Source organism: Bos mutus, chromosome 24 (genome assembly GCF_027580195.1).
Source record: "Bos mutus isolate GX-2022 chromosome 24, NWIPB_WYAK_1.1, whole genome shotgun sequence".
Classification (NCBI taxonomy): Eukaryota; Metazoa; Chordata; class Mammalia; order Artiodactyla; family Bovidae; genus Bos; species Bos mutus.
Window position 1 is genome coordinate 10981127 of NC_091640.1, and position 23121 is coordinate 11004247.

General features: G+C 37.1%; 1 protein-coding gene across 1 annotated transcript in view; it reads right to left on the minus strand.

Annotated features, from left to right (window-relative positions):
* Positions 1 to 23121, minus strand: part of CDH7 (cadherin 7) — a 149331-nt gene that overhangs the window by 61321 nt on the left and 64889 nt on the right. The window contains exons 3-6 of the mRNA XM_070361469.1: positions 18784 to 19078; positions 14471 to 14590; positions 6601 to 6768; positions 4070 to 4257 (exon numbers count right to left, since the gene is read on the minus strand). Of these exons, the coding sequence (XP_070217570.1) occupies positions 4070 to 4257; positions 6601 to 6768; positions 14471 to 14590; positions 18784 to 19078 (771 nt within the window). The remainder of the gene's footprint in view (positions 1 to 4069; positions 4258 to 6600; positions 6769 to 14470; positions 14591 to 18783; positions 19079 to 23121) is intronic.

Below are 23121 nucleotides of genomic sequence, written 5' to 3' on the forward strand. Positions count from 1 at the left end.
CTTTACTAGACCCAATACGATACATAACATCATGTTAGCATTCTACACCTGAGTTCTCAAGGGATTTTTTTTTAAGAAGCTCTGCATTTAACCTAAATATGATTTTTTGACCCTTGATATCTAGATGACTGACCTGGTCCTACACTTTATGGAGTTCAAAATGAACAAGATTCTCTTTATTAAACATTAAATATTTTACTGGTTATCTATGCCACAATGGTAAAACTGTAAAATGTTCCACCATCATTATTTCTCAAGATTATCCTGTATGCTGAATGTGCTTAATTATCCAAAGACAATCACTGACATTATATTAGAAGACAAAGGAGGAGAAACATTAAAAAAAATTAGACTAATAAAAATTGTCTAATAAAAATTAGACAATATTCATATATTAGAAGTCATTGGAGAAAATAAAATTCATTTTTAGTTGTAATTTAAACTGAAAGTAACAATTTTTTAAAAATTTTATTTTATTTTTAAACTTTACAATATTGTATTAGTTTTGCCAAATATCGAAATGAATCCGCCACAGGTATACCCACGTTCCCCATCCTGAACCCTCCTCTTCCTCCCTCCCCTACCCTCCCTCTGGGTCATCCCAGTGCACCAGCCCCAAGCATCCAGTACTGTGCATCGAACCTGGACTGGCGACTCGTTTCATACATGATATTATACATGTTTCAATGCTATTCTCCCAAATCTCCCCACCCTCTCCCTCTCCCACAGAGTCCATAAGACTGATCTATACATCGGTGTCTCTTTTGCTGTCTCGTACACAGGGTTATTGTTACCATCTTTCTAAATTCCATATATATGTGTTAGTATACTGTATTGGTGTTTTTCTTTCTGGCTTACTTCACTCTGGATAATAGGTTCCAGTTTTATCCATCTCATTAGAACTGATTCAAATGTATTCTTTTTAATGGCTGAGTAATACTCCACTGTGTATATGTACCATAGCTTTCTTATCCATTCATCTGCTGATGGGCATCTAGGTTGCTTCCATGTCCTGGCTATTATAAACAGTGCTGCGATGAACATTGGGGTACACGTGTCTCTTTCCCTTCTGGTTTCCTCAGTGTGTATGCCCAGCAGTGGGATTGCTGGATCATAAGGCAGTTCTCCTTCCAGTTTTTTAAGGAATCTCCACACTGTTCTCCATAGTGGCTGTACTAGTTTGCATTCCCACCAACAGTTTAAGAGAGTTCCCTTTTCTCCACACCTTCTCCAGCATTTATTGCTTGTAGTAACATAATTTTGATTCCATATTTAGCATGAGAAATTATTGAAGCATTTAGCTAACTTCTTGCCTGGAGAATCCCAGGGACGGGGGAGCCTGGTGGGCTGCCGTCTGTAGGGTCGCACAGAGTCGGATACAACTGAAGTGACTTAGCAGCAGCAGCATATGATGAATTGATAAATACTTATCAATTACTGGGCATTTATTAGGTATAAAACATTACTCAGTTGACTGCATGGGTAGAAAGTCTTCTGTATCAAAAATTTAAAATCCATGAATCTAAATGCTTATAGAATTTGGAATGTTTTTGAGTCTTAACTTATTAGACAGAGGACAATGTCTTTTTTAATACCTTAGATAGCTCCAACAATACACTACATTTTAGTCTACTATCTGACATCTCTGTGACATATGACTGCATTTGGACAGGAATTTTCATCGAGCCTCAAAATAGATCACAAAGTGCTATCATGAAACACATTTTGATTTGGCTACTTAATATTCTTATGAACCTAATAACATTGTAATTATAAAAATACTGGGATTTCTTTGGAGGGAATGATGCTGAAGCTGAAACTTCAGTACTTTGGCCACCTCATGCGAAGAGTTGACTCATTGGAAAAGACTCTAATGCTGGGAGGGATTGGGGGCAGGAGGACAAGGGGACGACAGAGGATGAGACGGCTGGATGGCATCACTGACTCGATGGACGTGAGTCTGAGTGAACTCCGGGAGTTGGTGATGGACACGGAGGCCTGGCGTGCTGCAATTTATGGGGTCGAAAACAGTTGGACACAACTGAGCAACTGAACTACTACTAATGCATATTATATATTGTAAAACAGTGAAGATCCAGAAACAGTTATGGTTAACATTTTAATGTTTTCCTGGAATCCTGTATTCTATAAAAATAAAATAAAATTGAAACAAAGAGTCTGTAAAATTTTGGATACTGCTTTTTACATAATATTTTATATAATCGTTTCTTGTATTAGCTAATATAGTAAGAAAATGTCACCACATCATTTTGATGATGCACAAGATTCTATAATTTGGAAATATCAAACATTATCTGTACGTTGTTTTGTTCCACATTTTATAATGATTCCATATGTTCATTGTACTTAATACCTTCATGAGATGTTGAGAAAGCAAGTTAAGATGAAGCCCTTAAATTTACCCAAAATGAATCCTAGCAGATACTAACCACTATCTAGAACAGTAGTAATAATCATTCATGTTACTTTTATATAATTGTAAGTTATCAGTAAGTTTTACCTTGTAGTTTTTTTTTATTAATTTTATGCTTTAAGATTAAATGCATTCTTATACAGTTTTCTTACAGGTTATTTTTTTTAATTAATTTTCTAAAACTTCTAGAAATAATATTAAGAAATTGAGTATAAAATTTTTCTATTACTGAATCAAATATCTCATATGAAATACATGTATTTGTGTTTATTTCCTCAATGATTTATGCTATCTCAATATGATAGCATATCATATTGAATCATATCATATGAAATATATGCATGTATTCAATAAAACAATTCCAATATATATTTAAAACTTCTTGAATATGAGCAGATTGATTTCAGATGAGTCTTTGAAATCTTTGAACATGACTGCGTCCCAGTGCATTCCTTTCCTTTTAGACAACAAATAAAACATTTACCAACAGTTGGCCTATCCTAGTTATTAAAACTTTTTTACACAGATGGTCACCAGCTGAGTTAAAACAGCAGCTGTCCACTGGAAATAATTGCAGAAATGTTTTGCCTATTGGCCTGAAATCAAACATATGTTTTCCTATAACAACTAAAACATAACTTTCTTTGTTGATGTGTGTTAATTATTGAGAGATGTTAATTACACAGTTATACACCTGGATTGTCACATTAGCATAGAATCCCAGACTCTTGAGTGTAGGCATTTTCATACATGCTTTAATTTTTAGTGTTTCAGACATTTGAGAAAATATGACTATATTCTGGAACAATTCCTTTTGACTTATTTTTTTAAAGATTTGTCAAAGATCATGTCTATACAGAAAAGAGGGAGCTCATTTTACCCCATATCTAATCAGAGTTGGGAGTTAATTTGCAAATAGCCTTTATTTTGGATTATAATGATTTTTTAAAATCTCCTTTGCACTTATTTTTATGATAGGTTTCATGCATTTTCCATGCTCTGTATAAATTTTTCAAATAATTTAATTAGTATAAGTGTTAAAAAAGAATAGCTGACAATACAGCTGGTGGTTTAGTTGCTAAGTCGTGTCTGACTCTTGTGACCCCACAGACTATAGTCCGCCAGGCTCCTCTGTCCATGGGATTTTCCAGGCAAGAAATTGGAGTGGGTTGCCATTTCCCCCTCCAGGGTATTGGGGATCAAACCCACATCTCCTGTGTCTCCTACATCGTCTGGCAGATTCTTTAACCACTGAGCCACCTGGGAAGCCCCTTTGGCTGATTTTAGGGTTTCATTATTAGTCAACAAAGAAGAATATTCATCTCTTCAAGTAGGTCACTTTAAACAGCACATTGGCCAGTAAGTCCTACTGTTACAGAGCTACGGATAAGGACTGTGGGTTTACTCAGAGAATAGAACTGTTAGGCCTTAATTACAAATGTTACACATTTTTTTCTCTACAGTGCCAACACTTGTAACTAATTGAGTAGCTTTTTACCCCTAAACATAAAATAACAATGGTTCCAAACTCCCATTCAATGTGTCTACTACATTATTCCATCAAAGCAGACGTGGCTTTTCAGTACTTCCCTATGATATCATACTCACAAGAAATAAAAATAAAGAAAATATTACCTTCTGTATAGTAATGATTCCTTCCTGTGTATCTTTGTCAACGGCAATCTTGAAAATCCCTAATCCATCACCATCCACAATTTTGTAATCCATTTCAGCATTAGCTCCTATATCTGCATCGGCAGCTTTAATTCTGGCCACAATAGAAGCCACTGGCAATGATTCTGGGACGTTATATTGGTACGACCCTGTGAAATTAAGAACAAGAAATGAACAAAACCTTACACCAAACTAACCAATAAAATTTAATTATCTGGCTATCTTGAACCCTCTTTGCTTAATTTGCCTTTATGTCTTTATAAAATAAGATGATAAGGCAATATGAGGCAAATGATAAGTTTCATACAGCTTTAAAAATTCCAAGGAAATGATTACATAATAATCAATGTCAAAGACAGCCTGGGGAAAAGCATAAGAAGTATTCCATATCAGTATTTCTAGTACTGAGAAATATACTACTTTTAATGATAAAAATAAAACTTAAATTGTAAACAGAATTAACATTGAGTCGACTGTAATTAATATGCAATTAATTTATATAAATATTTAAAATTTTATATAGTATAGCTTAGACTTCAAATGTGCAAAAAATGAGCCTAACTAGTTCTCATTCCTTAAATGTCAGCATTTCCACAATAGTATCTTTTACTGAAAAAGTTTCAGAACACTGGACAAGGAAGTTGATCAAATGCAATATTAAGTATGACTTGTACATTAAACTCAGTTGGGACACAACAGTACAAGAACAGAGTCTATGTTATTTGAACAGGAAGAAAGAGAAGCAAAATAGGAAGAGTAACTTTTTCAAACTTTCTTTTGTAAAAACTCTTTACCATCCCTCAACTCAAAAAAAAAGAAAGAGACAAAGAAAGAAAACCAGCTTGGGAGGCAGATGAAGAATCCTTTGAAACCAGGAAATGCCCCTTCAACATTTCCCTTTAATCATCTACTTTTTCCTGCTTCCTTGCCCTTTTCCGTTTCCTTTTGGCTGCTAACTGTGATTTGCACTTTCTTATAAAGAAAAAAGAAAGGATACTCTTTAAGAGAAACAGAGAAAGGAAATTGTATCCAAATGAAGGTACTATATGCTAGAATAAGAACCTTGGTGTTTGCAATTCTATACATTTTGTTAATTGTTACTGATTTTTAAAAAATATCACAACACCATTTTTTAGTGACCCCTTTCACATATCTATATAAGTTCCTTAGGATAATCCAAAAATTTCAAGCTTAAAATAGTAACTAAAGGGTAGACAAAGAAAATCCCAGTCAAAATGAAAATGTTAATGATATATTTTTGGCTTTCTTCACTTTAATAAGTAGGAGAGTGTTTAATAAGCTAGAAAACTCATGCTCTATCTTATCAAATCATGACAACTGAAATCACAAAAAAATCTGTGTCAGTTCTTATTTCTCTAAAGCAAAGAAACAGCTAATTCTATTATGAGCCAAATATAATCACATTGTTTTGTTTATTCTTCCGTCTTCCTCTCCTCCCCCATTGTAAGCAGTTAAGAACACAAGGCTAGATTCTTTTTTTTTTTAAATGCTAAACTTAGGATAACTTTATTTTGCCAGGATGTATAAAAATGTCTGTTGTACAATAGCCTAAATATTAAAAATATGTAAAATAAGAATAAAACATCTAAAGAAGCAGTATTTGCAGGAAAACATGGTGACCGTCATATCTCCAGAGAAAGTGTCCTTGTTTGACATAAGCTTCTCAGAAAAGCATTTAAAGATACTGTAGTCTACACGATTCTTCTTACTTTCTTGTGTCCTAAAGAATACCACATATACTTGGGAAAAAGGACAACTAAGAGAATAAGATGAAATGCCTTTTTTTTTTTTTTTTAACAATCAGGACACCTCTACCTAAGAAAATTTTTCTTTTTTTTTTCCTTTTACTTGGTTAAAAGAAATGCCACTTTGCTCAAAGAAACTAAACGGAGGGAATGTGGTTTTCTGGTTCTTTGAACTGGTTTCTTTTGAAACACAGAGTGTTTGCATTAAAAAAGAGGTGGTAGGTAGCAAAAAGAACATTCAAGGTTCATGAACTGGTTAAAAAAAAAAAGTGTGGAATGAGAAATAAAGTTCAGTACTCTTTTTTTTAATCTGTACAAATAAAGCAGAACATTTAGTATATAGAATTCATGAAGTGCATTTGAATGTTATTATTAATAATTGGGAACAACCTCAGAGCTTACAGAATGTAAAGAGCAGCATGTCTTTGACTAAAAAGATTAATACATAAACAAACTTAATAACTGTCTAGTATTCAAAGTGAACCAAAAGAAAAAAAAATTACATTTAAGACAGAAATAAGGTATAATTGCTTTTATCTGCTTCCAATATCTTTATTATTTCATATTACTGAATTAAAAATCAAGTCCCTGATAAAACAAAATTGGAGGAGAATGTAATTGAGATTAATTATTTGAGACATATTTGGGGAAATTCCTTTTTAAAGACATTCCTATAATCCGGCAAGGAAAGCGAGCATGCTTGCCAGATACCACGGAACAGCTTACTTCGAGGAAAGCGAGGTGGGTTATCGTTGACATCAGTGAGGGTCACGGTGACCGACGTGGTTCCAGAGAGCCCTCCGTTTTGACCAACCATATCCTTTGCCTGAATAACAAGCAAATACTGGTCTTTAGCCTCTCTATCCATGTTTGGAAGGGCGGTCTTGATGACTCCTGAAAAATTTCAAATCCCAGTAAAATGCATCATGAATCGCTGCATTTATACTAGCGAAGAACACTGATATAGGCAGAAATAGCTCGAGTGGTTGCCTTCTGCTGTTTTGTTTACTTTTAATAACTTTAAAGCATATTAAAGACCAAAGAGATATTAACAACTATATAAACATTACAAAACACAGAAAACACTGTAATATAGAAGACCAGGGTAGAGAGAGCATTATCTCTAGGTTTTACGGAAATATGACTCAAAAAATACCAGCTTAAATAAAATCTACTCTAGAAGACTGGGCAGTTGCCTATTAAATATATGACAATGAATCTTCTTCTCTCTCACCCTCTCCAATATCTTAATTCCCAGTGATGTGAAATCACCATAAACCCTTTCAGCTATTGTCCCTACTACTCTCCCAGCAAAGTAACTACATAGTCTATAAATGAAAGAATGTGTCATTTATGTTTAACAAAACACCATTCCAAATTATGTTGCTGGATAGATAGGCTGTATCTGTTATTATAAAAACCTGAGAAAAAGTATTAATGATGAGAGTGACTGTGTTCATGAAAATCAAGATACTAAAAACATCAGTGTGTTTTGCTGTTTCTCTCTAATCAATTGCATTTAATAAGAACCTTGAAGACTTCAGAGGTATAAGAAACTGACTTCAGAACTCCATGCTGTTTGATAAGAAAGCTTGAACTACAATCACTGCTGCAGTAAATTAATGGTTTTATATTAATAACCAATTATTATATAAATATATGAGACAATAGAGTAATTATGAGTAAAATTTAGTCTTGCTATGGTCACCCACTGATCAAGAATCCACCTGCCAATGCAGTAGACGTGGGTTCAAACCTTGGGTCAGGAAGATCCCCTGGAGGAGGAAATGGCAACCCACTCCAGTATTCTTGCCTGGAAAATTCCACCAACAGTGTAGCCAGATGGGCTACAGTCCAGAGGGTCACAAAGAGCCAGACACTACCTAGCAACTGAGCAAGCACACACATACATAAAATAATACATATACTCAATATAATATACTTGGGCTTCCCTGGTGGCTCAGATGGTAAAGAATCTGCCTGCAATGAGGGAGATTTGGGTTCGATCCTTGGGTCTGGAAGATCCCCTAGAGAAGGGCATGGCAACCCACTCTAGTATTCCTGCCTGGGGAATTCCATGGGCAGAGGAGCCTGGTGGGTTATAATCCACAAGGTCGCAAAGAGTCAGACTCAATATAAGCACATAGAGATCGTAACAAATGAAAATGCATTTATTCGATATTGCTCTATACAGATCTTGAAACTAGAAACAGGAGGTCATCTTTGCTAATTAGATACGGTAAGGAGTCTAGAATCCTACTTAATCATTTCTTGTACTTTCATCATTTCTGATAATGTCTTACCTACATAACTGGAACTCTTTTGTTCATCAATCTATTTTGTTAAAAGATTCTAACTTTTAGAATTTAAGTCAGAATTTAAAACCCCAATGACTCAGACCTGAGGGACAGGAACTCTGGTATCATGGACTTCTCAGGAGCAAAACTGGGCTATCTTATAGAGGATGGTTCTTTAGGAAGAAAATGATTATAAACAAATTGGAATAAACATTCTTTTTTCTGCATGTTTGGCACAAAAATGTTTTTATACCCTCCAAATTTATAAAATGTTTTTAAAAGCTGCCATTTTAAAATGTTGTTCATGTTCAGCATAAAAATGTCTTTATACCTTCCAAATTTATAAAATGTTTTTAAAAGTTGCCAATTATTTAAATGCTGACTCTTCAATTGACACATATAATAATGGTCTGTATATATTTCAGCCCTAAGTATAAGTTACAAGCCTGTATTATATCATACTTGGTCTGGCCTATTCATCACAATATCCTACGGTTCAGTAACTACTCCAGCAGTGGGAAAGAGATGAAAATATCTTTCAATAATTTAAGAATAATTTAAACACTATGTTATTGGTCCCAGTATGTTAAGATTCCTAGTTAAATAACACTCATACCATCTTAAGAAGCCACATTTTTGTTTAGTTCTGAGCAGTACCTATCAAATACAAACACACACATACACACATATACACACATATACCTGCAATGCATCAATATTTTAAGCATTTAAATTACATTTGAGTAGGCCATTTATTGCCACCTGCCAATTCAGGAGACATAAGAGACGTGGGTCCAATCCCTGGGTTGGGAAGATCCCCTGGAGTAGGGAACGGCAACCCACTCCAGTATTCTTTCCTGGAGAAATCCCATGGACAGAGGAGCCTGGTGGGCTACAGTCCAGGGGGTCTCAAAGAGTTGGACATGACTGAAGCTACTTAGCATGCAGGCCATTTATTGTAACTGCTGTTTTAACAATCACTTATTCTAATACACTACACTGGACACTGCTGCTATAACCACAGCAATACAAGATCTCTTTAACTCCTTCACTGAACTCCTTTACTTATCTGCACACTGCTTACAGAGAATCTCTAAAACATCACTGCTGCTGCTGCTGCTAAGTCACTTCAGTTGTGTCGGACTCTGTGTGACCCCATAGACGGCAGCCCACCAGGCTTCCCCGTCCCTGGGATTCTCCAGGCAAGAACACCACAATGATCATCAAAAGAAGCAGAGTCATATAGCCATTTGGTTCACTGAGAACTGTCTGAGATGTAGATATTCTTCTGAGAACCATAATGATTCTATGAATATTTCATGTCTGTTCTTCAATACTTCCCTAAACTCTAATATTGAAGACACTGAGTATTGACCTCAATAAGACTCACTGTTACCAAGCTTAACAATCTCTAAGATTCCTGGGACTTACATATCTCTACTTCTCTATGTCGTCCTTACTTTTCTTCTTTTTCTTACCTTTTTTCTTTCTCTTCTTCTTTCTTCCTATCATAACTGTATTTATTTATAATACATTTAAAATAAATTAAGCATTGACAATCTTGAATATTTGATAGTGCATTTCATAAGATGACATTTAAGGGTGTGTTTCACATTAAACACATAATTAATAGTTTCATACAGATGATAAAATATTAATGAAATTCTAAAACAATTTCCTACCCATTCAGTTTTTATTTTTAATTTCTCAGTATGTTTAAATGAGTTTGCATCCTGCACAGTTATTATAATGGAGAAAGATCCATAGCATCTCAATTAACCAGCAAAGAAAATACAGCTGCCTTATCTTCTCATGGTTTTGTTCAGTGGTATTATTTGAAAGAAAACAGAATTATCAGGGGAGAAGTCTGGTAGTCAAAGTTACTCACTTATTTTTCACACTTCTAATTGTCTCTTTGCAAGTGATCCTATAAATAACACTTTTCCAAAGCAAAAATCATCACAGAGTTTGCAAAGAAATGCAGGGGGCAAAGGTAATTTCCAAATACCTCAATTATTAAACATTTTTTTTTTTACAAGAGAGAAATAACTAGGTGAGAATTGAATTTAAATAAGAATGTTCAAACATAATAGATTTCTAGTTCTATGGCTTTTGTGAGCTTTTTACTTTTGAGTCTAAGCTGTCTACATTTGGAAAAGAATTCTCATAAACTGGATATGATCTGCATTTTGGTGAATATTATATAGACACACACTCACAGAGAAAATTGTTTATACTGTGTCCCTAAAGTGGTAAAAGCCAGTCTTGTCTAGTCATAGCCTTACAGTTCTATGAGGCTTTCATGAGAGATAATAGCATTGTTTTAATAATCAATAATTTTAAGCCACTTATGATGAAAAGAATATACCCTGCATCTCTTTAGAAAAAGAGACTGGCCCAGATTTTTGGCTTTCTGAATAATAATTTCTCTATGGATGTATCATCTGACCCAGTAACCCAGAGCTTCTCATTTACTTTTATATTTATAATTGATGTTCACAAAATGTATTATGTATGAAGCAAATTTATCACTGCTATTTTTCAACAACTGTCTGGTTTTTAGTCTGAGAATAAATTTTCAGATGATTTTCTAATGTCCTACCAGCCATCAATTTTCTTTCAAGCATGTTCTGTTGTCATGGAATTTCCTTAAGAATTTGTATGTGTACTACATGTAATAGACAAGAGCCATTTCTGAAGTCTGCCCTGGTTTATGGAACCAAACAATTACGGATGCATGCAGCCTACTCAGTCAAGCTCTGGGTTAGTCTCAGGAATCTAGGCAACCACATGAGCCTGGTAACACGGAGCTGGGCTTTTCACATTGTGTGGCTTCAATATACATTAGATGTTCAGGTAAATCTCTGCCTAATAAATTTTTTTTTTAATGTTCTGTTTAAGACTTGTATTATTTGGTTTCTCTCCCTGTAAGTGAAGCCTATCAGTTCAGTCGCTCAGTCGTGTTGGACTCTGTGACCCCATGCACTGCAGCAAGCCAGGCTTCCCTGTCCATCACCAGCCCCCAGAGCTTGTTCAAACTCATGGAAGCATATAATAGAACCATAAAAAGACGGAGAAGAGCCAACAGTAGTGAAGACAGAAGGTTCTGGAACACCAAAGGATTTCAGAGCTGGCATCACATCAAGCAGAAACAACTGAAGAAGACTGCTGTAAGCTGTGAGGGGACATCCTCAGAAAGCCCTGACTGCAGAGAGGCTCCTCCACACCGCGAGCCACAACACAGACAAAACACCCACGAGGGGTGTAAACGGAGGGAGCTCTTCGTTACGACTGTGAACATGAAAGTGAAAGTTACTCAGTAGTGTCCGAACTCAGTCGTGTCCGACTCTTTTTGTGACCCCAGGGACTATACAGTTCATGGAATTCTCCAGGCCATTCTCCAGGCCAGAATAGTGGAGTGGGTAGCCTTTCCCTTCTCCAGGAGATCTTCCCAACCCAGGGATCGAACCCAGGTCTCCCGCATTGCGGGAGGATTCTTTACCAGCAGAGCCACAAGGGAAGCCCAAAAATACTGGAGTGGGTAGCCTATCCCTTCTCCAGCGGGATCTTCCCAACCCAGGAATCGAACTGGGGTCTCCTCCTGCATTGCAGGCGGATTCTTTACCAGCTGAGCCATTAGGGAAGCCCGCTGTTATGAATGTAGTTCTTACCTAAAACTAGGACAGACCAAGGATGCATGCAATGCATGATGCCGGCACCATGTAGTCACACCTCCAGGTTTAACACAGAAATCCTAAATGGTATTTAACTCTCCAACCACTTCCCAAGGACTACAGCTTTGGTGTTCTGTGCAGTCACACTGGCCCTGTGTTTGGTTTCTGCTCTGCTAATGGCATTGGAAATCTTACTAATGTTAGAACAGGAAGCCTGCAGTATCATTTCAAACAGCACATCATGTAGCCAGTCCTGCCATATATGAAACATTGAAAAATGTGATCTGTGTGCTTGCAGGTTTTGGACCAGATAAACACATTAGAATAATCCTCAATCTCCCAGTAAATTGGGGGCCATTATGAAGACAGGTGATGGGAAGCTGAATGGTCCTTTTAAGGCTACATCATCATGTTCCTAGGTCCATTCTCTTTGCTTGTTGAACTGTCAACATTGTTTTTTGCAGCTATTCACATTCTTGTTTTGTGGACAGAAAAATTAAGGTAGAAAACACACTTACCCTCTGGTCATCTGGCCTGTAAGTAGAGCTACAGAAGAAATACATGCTCAGAAATTTTAGTCAGGCTAAGTTAATGACATGTGGTTAATAAATAATAATGGGTAATATGACTAATATTATTCCTTTTTTAAAAAAGAAATTAAAAGTTAAACTTTCAGAGATATATTTAATAGTGATTTCCTAGGCCTATTTTACATAATCTTGATCTGGCATATTTTCAGCATTTTTCCTGTCTAAAGTTTTACATGCTTCTCAAAAACACTGATATCTAAAGATATGGAAAATAATGTTTTTTCTCACATAGATAAGGATCATACATCAACTAAGGAAGACTAACTACCTCAAACTCTATGTGGCTCTTCGTGTGTGTAAGGTATGAAAATTTTCCATTCATTTTTGTCAGAAAAAGATTTTTTTGGAAAAAATGCATTCTCTATAGTCCTTTAATATCTCTGCACTGATGACTAGAGAAACAGAAGTCCCAATGATTACCATGACTAGAGAATTAAAAACTAACAAAACAAAATTAAACAGAAAGCTTATCTCCTCTAATACACGGTCCTTGAGATTGAAAGTTAAAATGACGTTTGAAGTTCTAATCATGTGATGCCAGGATATAGACTACTGTCCAGCTGCCCACAGGTGAGGTTTTACCTACACAGGGCCTATGGGACACCTATTATCTTACAGCAAAGCTAAAATCACAAGCCAGTCACTAGTAGCAACAAAATATTTAGCCCTTGGGATTAGTACATGCTAGTTTTGGACCAGTTATATAACGCGAGAGGTGTATAATTTGTGAGCAAATTGTCAGAGGCTTGTCAATGTCTTTCTAGGCTGCAGAGTAGATATATAAGGGAACGGGTGGGTGTCTGAATTGAGGTTCTCAGATCTATCATTAAATCAGAGCACAACTTTACATTCACAGGATTCAGATCATAAAGCAGATACTTTCATTTACTTCCCCTTCAATACTTGCTCAATCAGAACTATTTCTCCTCTGTCAGACTCTTCAGGCAGCTTCCAAACTTCATCACAACACTGGTATAAAACACGCAATGCAGCCTCTGTGAACATTCTAATGAATGATGAGCTGGCCTTGAATTCGTCTGTTTTTGCACATTACAGCTGTCATTCTCAAAAGGCATTTAAAATAGGTACCCTGCCACACAGTGATTTGAGAATGAATGAATACTGCCATTTTTATAATATGGAAAACAGGGTGGTGAATGGCATTAAAATATTCATTTAGGATCATAAGTATCATCAGTGATTCAAGATCATAAACTTGGCTATTTGAAGAGGCATTCTTCTCCATGATAAAGATAAAATTACTAAAATACAGAGAAATTTTGGATTTTTTCAGTGGTGAAGAAAAGCAATGGCTCACACCCACCCACACTGCCCTATACCAACAGCCAGAGAAGTATAATAGATAAAATATTATTTTATAACCAAGAAAACAGTGCTCCAAATTATAGCCTTACTGAATGTAAACCATTTCATCTTCAAAGTGAAACAGAACATCTAGCCAAACAACCACATTTTCTATCCAGGCAGTTTTGCAACCCATATTTTTTTTTCTTCTAAAATGAAAAAAAGTCATTTAATTTAGTTTTTGATTTAGCAGATCATCATCCTAATTGTTATGTTTCAACTAATTTCCCTGAGAAAACCAGCCTCTGGAAGGAGAAGCTGTAACTACTATATATTCTACTCCATGGCAGGGAGATTTTGCTGAAGATTTAAAATTCTACTGTGTGTAATTCCTATGTGAGTTAATTAAAGAAAACAAATTGAAACATTGCAGAGGTAAATATTCAACGTTTTCTTATAGAGTCAAGAGACACCAGCCGAAAAATTTTTCAATAACTCATATTTTGCTTAATTTTGATAGAAATTCTGATCAGTGTAGTAAAATATTTTTAAAAGGTGCTAACGGCTCTATAAATAATATGCTGTTTATTACCATGGTACACATTTTGAGAAACGCACAATAAAAATAAGAGTGTCATCAGTTTCAACTATATTGAATCAAAATAACTATTAGTTCTATGCCAACAAAGAAATAATGACTTTACAAGGAGAGTCACATGTCAATGTTTACCTGTTTTGGGCTCCACTGAGAAGTATGGCTGCCCCTGAAGGATGCTGTAGACCACTCGAGCACTGTTGCCGTATGTAGGGTCGTCGGCATCCGTCGCGGTCACCTGTACCACTGAGGTCCCTACATGACAATCCAACATCAATCAATTAAAAACTCCCAAATGCCATAAAACAAGAGAAATCACCAAACACTAAAGATGCTACATTAATGTAAAGATATAAAGATGCTTTCCAGTTTTCATTTTTCTTTTTCTCAGGGATGTGAAAAATGGATACGTTTTTGTGTCTAAGACAAATTCCAAAAGATGATAAATGGTAATTCCTCAGAAATACTTAAGGGACACGAAAAGATGTTGGTTAAAAAAAATAGGACTGACAATGCCAAGTTAGACAGGGATATATTCTCAGAATTGGGTTTCAACTTTTAGGCATCTCATCCATCAAGGTCTACAAGAGCAACCTCTAAGTCTCAATCACAGTCTAAAAAGCAGCATGACAGATTCTAGCACCTTGACACTCAAATCATGGGGCAACCCTACTGCTGCAGCAACAGAAATGGAAACTTCAGTAACTGAGTAAGTTAATAAAGAATATTTGATTGGTACATTTAACTGGATATTAGGTGGCTACTCTCTTAGTAGTTTTTTTCATTTCACTAATTGACTTATAACAAAAGCATGAAATTAACACTGAAACTAAACCCTCCCAAAGGAGAAAGAAGATGATAACCTGAAAAATCACAACACTGGTTGCTTTTCTACATTTTGTATGATAGAATGTCATATTACTTCTTCCTTTCACTATGCATTCACTTGTTCCAGATAGAAAGCATTTAGTGTGATCTGTTGTTTTCATTTCCACTTGGAATCTCATCTTAAAAATATTAGCTACCCACATTTGCTTAGTTTAAATATGTAAGCACAGGATATTTTAGCATATATGTCCTAGTTAATGGGCATGGGACAACTCCCTTTCTTTATGTATTCATTCAAGGCTCAAGTTGGTTTCTAATAAATTCTTGAAAACATGGCATTTTTCATCTAACATCTGTTTTAGATCTATTCCTATGTAGATCTTCCTTTCAAAATTTCTTAAATAAGTCATTAAATGCTGATCTTACTATAAATCTATTCTCTTTTCCACATTATGATTTCCCTAACTGATTCCATTTCCTTTCAAATTGGGTAAAAATTGTGAGTGTCATTTTTTAAATTCTGAAGATTTATTTTTTTATTTGGTAGACTTAGGAGATTGTGCCATGTGGCTGCTTGGTAGGACCAAATGGTGAATGATATATATTTAAAAATCTTTTTAACAACTAGATTTTGACTATCTTAAAATGTTAGAATCAATGATTTTTATATTCTCAATTTCCTCTATAATTCACCATCTTTACAGCAATATTTACTCTGGTGATATGCTTAAGTAACCATTTCCTACTTCATTGGAAAACAACTTGCAACAAAATAATGAAAACTATACCTCAGTAAATTTTGTTGCATGTATTTTTTTTCTGAAAGTGAAGTTGCTCAGTCGTGTCCGACTCTTTGTGACCCCATGGACTGTAGCCTACCAGGTTCCACCGTCTATGGGATTTTTCAGGCAAGAATACTGGAGTGGGTTGCCATTTCCTTCTCCAGGAAATCTTCCCGACCCAGGGATTGAACCCGGGTCTCCCGCATTGTAGGCAGACGCTTTACCACCTGAGCCACCAGGGAATTCACCAGGAATTTTTTTTCTGAAGTGTTTATTAAATAATTTATGACACACAAATATAGTCATACAGACACACACACCCATTCTTGTGCTTATTTATGCTTTTCTGGCAACAAATAAGCAATCCTAGGGGACTATGAGGGTCTCAAATCTTATAATATGTTAGTATACAATGAACAACAAAAAAATAGCCCTGAATAATAAACATAGAGGACTTGTGTTGTATATACCACACTATTTAGTGGCTATTATAACTTTATAACTATTTGGCTACAAGTAAACACTTTGATAAACAGAGTCATGATAAATCCATAGGATATGTTTTATATAAGCATTTACTGTGCTTAGCTCAAGTTTGGATTTTTAATCCAGTGAACTCTCTCCCTGTCTAATAAATCCTGAAGACATTTGAGACTCATTTTCTAAAAAGTCCTGAGCTTGCTGTAATCGATCAAATAACTAAAATAACTTACACATGTGTATAATAGTCATCTTGTTTGATATCAGAGTGGTACCATTGGAACTAAAACTACAGCGCGTTCTTCAACCTCTGGGACAAAAAGCGCGCATTAATCCAATTTGCGCTGCTATCTTCTACTTAGGAAAGGAAAGCCTTATCAAGCCCACAAAAAATACCAAAAATGCCCCGGAGAATTGTAGCACGAATTGCTTACACACACCTCAAAACCTCCTGTTTCTCTAAACATTACTACTTCTCGGGAGGACAGTGTGCCTACTCTCTTCTCTAAAACCTCCCAAATCTTGTTATTGTTGCTGTCATCATAGTTGTTGTTGTTTCTGTCATTAAATGAGAGCAGCAGGAAGCATTCTGAAGGTGTGGGTGGTATTGAGAGGGTGTGAATAAGCCTGTGTGGTCAAAGAATGTTTACACAGAAGACAATTACAGGCAGCTGCTGCCACTGTGGTTCAGAACTTTTCCTGACCACAAGCACCTTTGGTTCATTTTCAGTTATTTCTTCAGCGGCTAGAATCACAGTCCCAAAATACTGTTCCCTCTCCCACCTGATAGGAACAGAAATTCAGGGTCACTAAATTGTGATTTCCCTAAAGGGTACATGTAATACACATCTTTGCAATTTCAGTTCCCTGCAGAGCGGATGTACAGATGAAAAGCTGGAATGAATGCAATGACCTTTATTTCCAGTAAAACAAATCACAATCAATCAATAAAATAAAACAAATCACAATCAGTCAAGTATTATATCACATTGGTAAAATTTTCAGGGTTTCCCAGGTAGCACAGTGGTTAAGAACCTGCCAGCCAATGCAAGAGAAACAAGAGACATAGGTTCAATCCATGGGTCAGGAAGATACCTTTGAGTAGGAAATGGCAACCCATGCCAGTATTCTTGACTGAGAAATCCCATGGACAGAAAGAACCTGGGCTACAGTCCCTGGGGTCTCAAAGAGTCAGACACGACTAAGCACATATATACAAAACTTTCAAGTTAAAGACCTCAGTTGAAATAGGTGTAAAAATACAAGTTCCATTATTATTTTAAATAAACTTCCTCCTTCAATACCATAAACAATAGGAAATAAAATATATAAATCAACGGGTCTCTGTTCCAGCTTCATATTTTTTTTTTATTATCTTGTAAGATCATCCATATCTAAGTTACATACTGGCTGAAAACTATTTCAAAGATAGCTAAACAAGTGGAATTTAAAAGAGAATTTAATAGTATTTGAAATACAGTATATACTAAAGGTAATCTACTTTCTATTTTTCCAGTCATGGGGCAATGGTCAGAAGGCCTTTTGGTAAAACAGCCTTCATTATTCTTTTATATATCTCACACTGAGCATCACCTTACCATCATTAAAAACAGTATACATTTGAGTATAAATTCTCATGCATCTAAATTTCTGGAGAAATTACAAAAAGATTAGTGGTGGCAGGTGAATGGACATTTATGGGCTGAAGCACACTCTACAAGAGATAGACTAAATGTTAGCCTGGCTACACTGATAGTCTACCCGATACCCTGGCCCTAGAGACATGCTTAGAATAGCACATTATTATCCTAACATGGGGAGAAAGAAAACTAAATCATCACAAGGATGTGTCTGGAATTTTTTTTTTTTTGGTTTGATACTAAGTTTATTTGGAAGTTTTTTTTTTTTTTTTAACCTCTTAAGCATAATTTTAATTTTTTTTTGAGGAGGGTGGTGGTTGGTGAGCTATACCACACAGCCCGTGGGATCTTAGTTCCCCTATCAAGGATCAAACCCAGGGTCTGGTCAGTGAAATCACTGAATTCTAACCACTGGTCTGCCAGGGGATTCTCTCATTTTTTAATTTTAAATATTAAATTGAAAAGGGATGATAAGACCTAGGTAATTTCTTGAAGACACTGAGCAGTATAAAAGAAGAATTTCCATACAAATAAAATAATGTGTCAAAAAGCAGAATTTAGACACTGGCTACTAACACAGCTCAAACATTCCCTCACTCAAAATAGTAATTTCTATACAAATATTAATGTGATTCTTTTTCCGGTACTTATGATGATTTAATTTTAAACACAAACCTCCCCAAATCAGATAGTGTCAGACCAACTTGTGCTTACTCACCCACAGGTGACATTTCGGGAACCCCTGCCGTGTACGGGCCATCCAAGAATTTGGGTTCGTTGTCGTTGATGTCCTGAATCTTGATGACGAACTCAGACTCGGGTTCCACGGGCTTGTTGGTGAGCCGGTCCAACGCCTGGGCTCGAAGCGTGTAGTAGGCTTGCTCCTCGCGATCCAGCCTCTTGGTAGCATGAATATCCCCAGTGTTCTCATCAATAATGAAAATGGAACTTGCCCCTTCGCCTGACAAGATGTATTTGATGGAACCATCTCCTTTATCAACATCAGAGTGAAGCTGGTGAAAAATTCATGTGAGATGAGATTAACTTACAAGAGAGTCAGCGATATGGAGATATGTAAAAATAATTCTAATGTCAGGCAGCAGCACATGAAATTTTATTGTTCTTGGAAAGATAAGCGGACCTGTATTGTGCACAGTGGAAAAGGCTATTTAGAATGTGTCAGCTTGCACTTGTGAGCAAGACAATTGCATTTCTTCTGGTACCCAGCCTCACTTCCAAAGGAATTTTTATCATTCCCAAAGTTAGAAACTCGCTGTGTGTCCTTGCCAGTTTTAGCCATCTTCCCTGACCAGAGCAGATAGTCAGTAAACTTGTACAACCAGTCAATTCAATCTTACTCCAAGCAAAAGGACTTATTCGAGCACATGAGTAAGTTTAGATCTAATACATTAAGTAAAATGCTTAGAAATCATCACATCCTTTTCGGGTACCCTTCCCTTGCACCCCCACAACTTCTCATGATTATTAAGTATGGATGGCTGTCCAGTCACTAAATGGGTCTCCAAATCCTGTTCTATATTTTAAAATTTGAAGCTGGAAAAAAAAAATTACACTGCTCTCTGAAGTAGGAATTTTAAATCAATATGTGCTTGAGACTTCAACTAAAACCTTTCTTGAAATACCAAGCACTGCATTAGATTTGCATGATTAACCCCGGCTCTGGCTGCAGGGGCAGCCCCTACTGATTTGCATTTCATATCTGGAGCTGTCCCTTCTGTGTATGTCAGAACATTATGTCGAACAGAGGAACCTGAGGAAACTCGGAAATAATTACATCTTTCCCTGAATTTCATAACCTGAGAAATGCAGCACCCAATCCAGAATTTCAACAATCTTTCATCCTCAGGAAATGCTGTGATTCTGGACTGCAAATAATACAAAGGCGAAAACCCAATTTACCAAATAGCAAGGCTGCCCTGCAGAACTATGTTGGCACTCTTTAAAAGACAAGGTGTATGGGGCTTCCCAGGTGGCTCAGTGGAATCCACTGAGTGGATTCATTGTAAGAATCCACCTGCCATTGCAAGAAAAAGACAAAGTGCGAAAAATATAGGATATGGGAAACTATTCAGGCAAGTGGGTACCCAGTCCATTTCCATCTTTAGCTGTTGAGAATACTACATTTGTACCATGAATTTCTCTGAGTGATCCTTCCATTGCACTGTAACAGCTGTGTTTATACTCGGCTTCGGAATACTTAAGTACCTGATTCATCCTTTCGTTTCTGTAGTTTTCAGCCAGGACAAAATGATACAAAAAATTAATTTCTGCCACAAGTTTTAATTTAGCTTTGTTCAGAGTGGCATTAGTGAGTGAATCACTGTGCAGCAAGATTATCCAGCATATGGAGAAGATGTGTTCTTGAAATATAATGAATTATTTAATTTTCTTAAGTCATTCTCAGGGTGTCTATTACATACATATATAATAGCTTGTATGAGGCAAGCTAAAAATCCCTCAAGTTTGACTTATTGAGTACTCCCTGTGTTCCAGGAACCACTGTTAATATTCTCTACAGAGTAACCCATCCCAGGCTCACACTGACTGACTTCATCATCCTTTTAACAGATGAGGAAACTGAGGTAGAGAAAGGCCTGAGGTCATGTGGCCAACTCTGCAGCTACATCCCTACAGGTGGCATTAGTGGTAAAGAAGTTGCAAATGCAGGAGGCATGAGAGATGTGGGTTTGATCCCAGGTCCGGAAGATCCCCTGCAGGAGGGCATGGCAACCTACTCCAGTATTCTTGCCTGGAAAATCCATGGACAGAGGAGCCTGGTGGGCTACAGTCCATGGGGTTGCAAAGAGCTGGACATGACTGAAGGGACTCAGCACACAGCATGCACAGGAGTATGAAAATGTCAGGCTGGTGGAAAGCCCATCCTCTACTCCTGCACTGGCATCCTGCTTCTGGGGGATGGGCTGTGTCTTGTGAGGGGAGGACATTAAAAGCTGCTACAAAGGAGAACTCAACTCAGGGCAGAATAAAGCAACCTGCCCCTACCAGATAGCCCCTCTAGATCTTAAAGATGCTCAATGCTTCCAGGGGTTTACATCAACACACTTCACAACGTGCCAGAAGGGACCTTTCTGACACCACAGAACAGCAGTAGACTCCACCACACTCAACAACACAAAGACCTGAGTCTAGAGACAAAAGATGACAGGTGAGAATAAAGCGGGGCTCCCCTGGTGGCTCAGCGTAAAGGATCCGTCTGTCAATGCAGGAGACGCAGGTTCAATCCCTGGGTTGGGAAGATCCCCTGGAGAAGCGAATGGCTGCCCACTCCAGCATTCTTGCTCGGAGAATCCCATGGAAGAGGAGCATGGCGGGCTACAGTCCATGGAGTCGCAAAGAGTCAAACACGACTAAAGTGACTAAGCACGAGCCCAAAGCAGAGTCCCCAGCTGCACACACCTCTCACAGCCACACTCTCAACCCCTCCTTGCCTCATCTGTTCCTCTCTGGGTCAACAGAGGCTCTCTGCTGATGGTAGTGTGAAATATTAGAAAGAGCTTCTGACCATGTGAATACATAAGTAATACCCAGGCTGCATCTTAATCAAAGGTATGGGCTCCCATTCCCGGGACCAGCCCTTGTGATTCATTTAACTAATTCCTATCAACTGACGGCCACCTTCACTGCATGGTGATCCAATATTCCTGGGGTATTCAGGTAAGGGAGGATGCCTTCCTTTCCATAAAGGAAATGACCAAAAATGACCTTCAGCCTGAGCTCTGATGCCATATTTGACATTATACAATACCGTTAGTTGTTCTCCATTACTGAGAGCGAAAGAGCTCAAAGGTAAAAACGGTTCATATTGCTTGTTTTCCCAGTCATTCAAGGATCAGCATTCTTTTCTTCTACCTCTAACTGCCACCACCATCACCAGCCTCTCACACACACACACATCCATCCACTGCAGGAGCCCTGAAATCTATCACTCTCCCCATCACTGACATTTTTCTCCTAGCTGGGACTATCACTAGACTTGTAACCACTGCCAAAATTCAGAAGCATAAAAACACTCTAAGTCTAACCTGGTGTCCTTGCGAGGTTAGTAGAGGCATCTACTGTTGAAAGTAAATGATCAACTAGGAAACATTAAGATGGAGACGAAATTATCAGTGATTCACACACTAAATCTGTGAGGCTTCGCCCACTATACTAACCTTAATAGGTGAAGTGAAACCCATGCTGTTAGGAAAAACTACTACCTTTCTGTGCTGAATAAGCATGCCCAGCAAAGAAAAATGCTGAGAAACTACTGAATGGCAATCTATCAGTGCAGTCCCCCCGTCCCCTCCACACACACATAAACACGGCTGCACAGTCTTTGTAAATGACTATTACAGACTAGAGTAGGACGCTCTACAGTGAAGACCTGTGGCCAGGAAAAAAGAAATGTCTATGGTCCCAATATGGTAAGTGAACAAATTAGCAATAAATGAAAAACACCATAAAAAACAAAGATCTGCACTCTATTTGGAGCAGAGTAGAACTCATGATGTTTTGCCTATTTCATTTGCCAATATCCCCATAAACCTCATCTTTTGATTCATCTAAATAACAAAATCTTGATTCATCACCAGAAAAAAAACTCATTTTTACTGTCTGCATCTCTATATCTTTTTCAAAATATTTGCTGTGGCTCCAAAAGTAAATATTTACATTTTTCTTTTTTTGGCAAATGAGTACACACAGTGAGGAGCACACATCTCTTAGCTGAGTCCAGCTCATGATAAGGTGACCAAATAAGCAGGAAGGCGAACCAAGTATGACGCGAATCCTGTGTCCCTGTGTCACTGCTGTGTTTGGTAACAATGTAAGAAATATGAAACTGTTGGATTCCATCATAATCTACCCAGGCCAGGACGCAAGGCACACTTCACATGCACCTCAAGTATAATGTGTTTAATAATCCACTATGAGGAGAAGATGGGGCGAGTTGAGAGAGGAACACTGGCATAGATACACTACCATGTGTAAAACAGAGAGCTAGTGGGAAGCTGCTGTCTAGCAGAGGAAGCTC